This window comes from Oncorhynchus mykiss, chromosome 30 (assembly GCF_057628025.1).
Source record: "Oncorhynchus mykiss isolate SJ-2025 chromosome 30, ASM5762802v1, whole genome shotgun sequence".
Lineage (NCBI taxonomy): Eukaryota > Metazoa > Chordata > Actinopteri > Salmoniformes > Salmonidae > Oncorhynchus > Oncorhynchus mykiss.
This window is the reverse complement of record NC_143051.1, coordinates 7548974-7555489: the sequence shown is the minus strand read 5'-3', so window position 1 is coordinate 7555489 and position 6516 is coordinate 7548974. Positions and strand designations below refer to the sequence as shown.

The 6516-nt window shown below is 40.2% G+C and overlaps 1 protein-coding gene across 1 annotated transcript; it reads left to right on the top strand.

Annotated features, from left to right (window-relative positions):
- Positions 1-2152: 2152 nt before the first annotated feature.
- On the top strand, positions 2153-4465 carry LOC100136664 (macrophage myristoylated alanine-rich C kinase-like protein). Its single transcript, NM_001124635.1, is given in 2 exon segments — positions 2153-2444; positions 3485-4465. Coding segments are annotated over 2 exon segments (642 nt in total). The 5' UTR covers positions 2153-2357; the 3' UTR covers positions 4040-4465.
- The last annotated feature ends 2051 nt before the right edge of the window (positions 4466-6516 follow it).

Below are 6516 nucleotides of genomic sequence, written 5' to 3'. Positions count from 1 at the left end.
AGAGAGAGACCGGTGTAATATGATGTTGGAGAGAGAGAGACCATTATAATATGATGTTAGAGAGAGAGACCATTGTAATATGATGTTGGAGAGAGAGAGACCATTATAATATGATGTTAGAGAGAGAGAGACCATTATAATATGATGTTAGAGAGAGAGAGAGACCATTATAATATGATGTTGGAGAGAGAGAGACCATTATAATATGATGTTAGAGAGAGAGACCATTATAATATGATGTTAGAGAGAGAGAGAGACCATTATAATATGATGTTGGAGAGAGAGAGACCATTATAATATGATGTTGGAGAGAGAGAGACCATTATAATATGATGTTAGAGAGAGAGACCATTATAATATGATGTTAGAGAGAGAGAGAGACCATTATAATATGATGTTGGAGAGAGAGAGACCATTATAATATGATGTTGGAGAGAGAGAGACCATTATAATATGATGTTAGAGAAAGAGACCATTGTAATATGATGTTGGAGAGAGAGAGACCATTATAATATGATGTTAGAGAGAGAGACCATTGTAATATGATGTTGGAGAGAGAGAGACCATTATAATATGATGCTAGAGAGAGAGACCATCATAATATGATGTTGGAGAGAGAGAGACCATTATAATAGGATGTTGGAGAGAGAGAAACCATTATAATATGATGTTAGAGAGAGAGACCATTGTAATATGATGTTGGAGAGAGAGAGACCAGTGTAATATGATGTTGGAGAGAGAGAGACCATTATAATATGATGTTAGAGAGAGAGACCATTGTAATATGATGTTGGAGAGAGAGAGACCATTATAATAATGTTAGAGAGAGAGAGACCATTATAATATGATGTTAGAGAGAGAGAGAGACCATTATAATATGATGTTGGAGAGAGAGAGACCATTATAATATGATGTTAGAGAGAGAGACCATTATAATATGATGTTAGAGAAAGAGAGAGACCATTATAATATGATGTTGGAGAGAGAGAGACCATTATAATATGATGTTGGAGAGAGAGAGACCATTATAATATGATGTTAGAGAGAGAGACCATTATAATATGATGTTAGAGAGAGAGAGAGACCATTATAATATGATGTTGGAGAGAGAGAGACCATTATAATATGATGTTGGAGAGAGAGAGACCATTATAATATGATGTTAGAGAAAGAGACCATTGTAATATGATGTTGGAGAGAGAGAGACCAGTGTAATATGATGTTGGAGAGAGAGAGAGAGACCATTATAATATGATGTTAGAGAGAGAGAGAGAGACCAGTGTAATATGATGTTAGAGAGAGAGAGACCATTATAAAATGATGTTGGAGAGAGAGAGACCATTATAATATGATGTTAGAGAGAGAGAGAGACCATTATAACATGATGTTAGAGAGAGAGACCATTATAATATGATGTCAGAGAGAGAGACCATTGCAATATGATGTTGGAGAGAGAGAGAGACCAGTGTAATATGATGTTAGAGAGAGAGACCATTATAATATGATGTTGGAGAGAGAGAGAGAGACCATTATAATATGATGTTAGAGAGAGAGACCAGTGTAATATGATGTTGGAGAGAGAGAGACCATTATAATATGATGTTAGAGAGAGAGAGACCATTATAATATGATGTTGGAGAGAGAGAGAGACCATTATAATATGATGTTAGAGAGAGAGACCAGTGTAATATGATGTTGGAGAGAGAGAGACCATTATAATATGATGTTAGAGAGAGAGACCAGTGTAATATGATGTTGGAGAGAGAGAGACCATTATAATATGATGTTAGAGAGAGAGAGACCATTATAATATGATGTTAGAGAGAGAGAGACCATTATAATATGATGTTAGAGAGAGAGAGACCAGTGTAATATGATGTTGGAGAGAGAGAGACCATTATAATATGATGTTGGAGAGAGAGAGACCATTATAATATGATGTTAGAGAGAGAGACCAGTGTAATATGATGTTGGAGAGAGACCATTGGGATATGATGTTTGTGGAGAAAATGTTTTAGCGTCTTTTGAAGAGGGCGGAGAGAACTCATAAAGGCGCACATGATTGGATAGACGCGTGTGACCACGCCCGTTGGTGGTATCTTGGTCTATATTCAAGCGCTGCGTTCAACCACTGTTGAAACTAGTGGGTATCCTTCTACGGGAGCGACAGGTTGAAGTGCGAGGAAAAGTAAAAGAGACTAGCTATTTTTTTCTTCAAAAGACAACCCCCCCCCAAAAATTATACGATCGCCTTTTATTTTTGCCATTGGATCCATAACACTGCGCGGGGCTGGATTAAATTGAGACCACTTTTTGTGTTTTTCCTTTGAAATTGTCTTTAAAAACACCGAACAACGATGGGTTCCCAAGCGTCCAAAGGAGAGGTAGTCGTGGAGGCGAAAGCTGCTGCCGCGGACGCGGCTTCCGTCAAAACGAACGGACAGGTATGAAACGCTCTCATCTCTGGGCCACCACACGACACACCTTTTTTACTCAACTAACTGAAAAATAGCTTAGCTAATATTTTCTGTAGTATAATGTTGCTATTTAATTTTAAAAACGAGGTTGGTCTGTTTCGATTATATTATTAGGGGATAAATGAGCATCTTGGTTTAGTCTGGCTCGCATGGTCACCAGTGACGGGTAGCTAGTTACCAACACTAGATTGAGACGCGGGGGGATGGAACTGCCAACGTGCTTGCTGCTAAAGCCGTGACATAATATCTAAAATAACGTAGTTAATCGGGGTTTGGACCGGGAGCATATGCCATCGTTAACGAACCTTGGTTCTAGTTAGCCTCACTAGCTCGGTTACAGTTCCAAAGCCGTGGCCACGAGGGGGGTTGGAAAGGCGAGGGCGCACGTAGACAAGCTACCCCCTCATGCAGAAAATATCACAGACAATTTGTGAATTATGGATTCAAAAGCAGCGTTTTAACAGTGGATATCAATCTAATCACACCGAATTTATGCAAGCCCATCCATGATGGATGAAGTTGCAGCCCCTCAAGACCGGGAGAGTCTAGACATGTCTCGATCAGTGACTGTAAACGTTATTTTATAGACAAATGCAAAATGGACATAAATCACATCTTCACCTTGTGAAATGAATGTACATTTTTGTCAGTGCATCATCAGTTTCATTGAAATTTTTTATTTAAATATAATGTATTGTTTTTTTCATCGACTGGGCCAGGACTTTATTGAAAAGATACCCCCCTCCTGTGTGTGATGTTGCACCGTCGCCGCCTGTCGTTTTCTTGTGGTTCTACAAGGCGTCGGCTTTTGAGCGACACGGTGGTTAATTGATGAGCACGACGAATCATCGTTATATAGCTAAATGTGTTGATGGTTGTGTTTGAGCCACAGTGTAAAAATCTAACGTCAATTGTATTTTCTTTATTAATTTCATTGTATTATATATATATATATTTTTAAACCATCCTCTAATTTAGTTCCTTCAATTTCCCTCCTTTCCTCCTAGGAGAATGGCCATGTCAAGTCCAATGGTGACGTCTCTGCCACAGAGACGGCCGCGACCAACGGTTCCACTGACGCCGCCGAGGAGCCCGAGGCTGGCGCGGGAGGGGACGCCATCGAGCCAGCGCCAGCCGCCGACAAGGATGCCGCCAAACCGGTAGGTGAGGCCGCCACCAAGGATGCCCCCAAGAAAAAGAAAAAGTTCTCCCTGAAGAAATCATTCAACTTCAAGGGCCTGAAACTGAAGAAGACCAAGAAAGAGGAGGTGGTGAAGGAGGAGGCGGCCGCTCCCGCTGAGGAGAAACCAGCTGAGAACGGAGCCGCTGTGGCTTCGGAGGAGAAGAAAGAGGAGGTGGTGAAGGAGGAGGCTACTGCTCCTGCTACAGAAGCCCCGAAGGCAGAGGAGGTGCAGGCTAAAGCTGAGGAGGTGAAGGAGGAGGTGAAGGTGGAGGTGAAGGAGGCGGCTGCCGCTGCTCCTGCCCCAGAGCCCACCAAACCAACAGAGGAGACCAGCTCGACCCCCACGGCAGCAGCTCCCTCCCAACAGAAAGCAGAGTGATTGTATCTTTACCCACAACAAGGACTGTGAACTGTTTTTCAAGAGAGAGAGAAAAAAATTGAGTTATATATATATATATTTATATATGTGTGTATATGTATACATATGTATAGATATATGTATATGTAAATATGTACACATTTATGTGAGAGACTCCTTCGTGCCACTTTTGTCATGGTAACAAGATGACAGACTAGATTCACTAGTTCACTTCCCTGGTTACGACCCCTGGTTACAGCGAGACATCTGAACCCGTTGTTAGTATTATGTGCTGATTGCTGTGGGACAACGGGGAGAGTGGAAGACACAGTTATGGATGGGAGTTGAGTTGACGTGTCTTTCTCAAAACACCCAGCTCAAAAAGATGCATCAACGCGAACGAGCGAGACACCAACCAACCACCACATTAAATAAAAAAATAAACAAGAAATAAACAAAAAAGACTCGCCAACTTTATACATTCCTATATTTTAACCCAAAATTTGAAGTATTTTGTGGTGTTACAATAGAGAACCATTTTAAAGATTCAGAGAAGTTTTGTTTTGTTTTGAAGAAAAATAAATCAATAAGTTTAGATTTTTATCTTGGCTATAAAAAAATAAGAGAAATAAAAAAGAACAATTAAGCTTGCTATGTTCACTGTTGCAGTTTTAAAACGAAGCAGAGTTGTTGATCTGTCTGTGGTGTGTAAGCCTGACTCTTGCTCGATGGTCTCTGTAAATACGTTGGACTGATTCTGTTCTTTATTTTGCTAATGTTGACAGATGTTTATGGTTTTATTGTAAAGTTGAAAATGGTAAATAAATGTTGGTTACCAATACCTGCCCATTGTTGTATGGATACAGTTATTTTTAGGTGGGAAGGGTGATTTAGTAGTACAGCTGGGGGACAAAATCTTTATTAACTGTTTATTGTGGTCATAAACATTCCTCTTTTACCCGAACAAAATCAATAAACACAGCATGCAACCATTTCGAAGCCTTTACAGTTCATATGAGGAAATCAGTCAATTGAAATAAATTCATTAGGTCCTAATCTGTGGATTTTCACATGACTGGGAATTACAGATCTGTATCTGTTGGTCACAGAAAAAGGTAGGGGTGTGGATCAGGAAACCAGTCGGTATCTCATGCAGCGCCACACATCTCCTTCGACTAGAGTTGATCAGGCTGTTGATTGTGGCCTGTGGAAGGTTGTCCCACTCCTCTTCAATGGCTGTGTGACGTTGTTGGACATTGGCGGGAACTGGAACATGCTGTCGTACACGTCAATCCAGAGCATCCCAAACATGCTCAATGGCTGACATGTCTGGTGAGTATGCAATTTATGGAAAAACTCAGACATTTTCAATTACCAGGAATTGTGTACAGATCCTTGCAACATGGAGCCGTGCAAATTGCACGCTCCCTCAAAACTTGACATCTGTAGCATTGTGTTGTGTGACAAAACTGCACATTTTAGAGAGGTCTTTTATTTGTCCCCAGCACAAGGTGTACCTGTGTAATAATCATGCTGTTTAATCCGTTTCTTGATATGTCACATCTGTCAGATGGATGGATTATCTTGGCAAAGGAGAAATGCTCACTAACAGGGATGTAAACACATTTGTGCAGAAAACTTGAGAGAGAAATAAGCTTTTTGAGCATCTGGAACATTTCTGGGATATTTTAATTCAGCTCTTCAACATGGGACCAACACTTCACATGTTGCGTTTATATTTTTGTTCAGTGTACAATGTGCTTTCCAATTCTAAGAATCAATGAGTTACATTACATTTTCCGATAGGAATGTGATTCTTGTAAGAGCACATTGATGTGTTTTAGACTTCTCATAGTTCATAATCCCAAGATTAATGTTCATTTAAGAGATAGGCTTGTCAAGAATGTCAGGCTGACCAATTAAATATGTAATCAACCAATCACACATAGTAGTAAACCACCTACAACTGAAAACAAGAGGGGACAATACCTAATTTGTCATCATTTATTACTTAGGCTATTAGTTCACACAGAGAATACGTTTTGGTGGAGTATTGGTAAGTGCTGATGGAGAGGAGAGACTACTGCAGAGAATTAAGATCCACCCCATGATGCTACATTCTAGGGCTATGGCACAATCTCAATATATTTTTCTTGACTCCTCATGTCCTCTCTCCTCATCTCCTTTTCAAAAACATATTGGATAAGATAGTTAGAGGCACTTCCCTCTGACCTTCTCCTCCAATGTGTTTTGAGATGTGAGGAGTCAAGGAAATGCAATTGAGATTCTCCCTGTGTACCTGTTTTGTCTCTCTTTCTTCCCAACGTGTGGAAAACTCCCACTAGCCCATTCCTCCACCAATCCAATGCTTTTAGATTTGTAATAAGTAGTGAACAGAACAAGTGCACACTTCTGGAAAATGGTATAGAATTGGAAAGCAGCCAATGATCCTTGCATACGCGCCCACATTATCCCTGTGACCTCTGTAACCCCTGTAG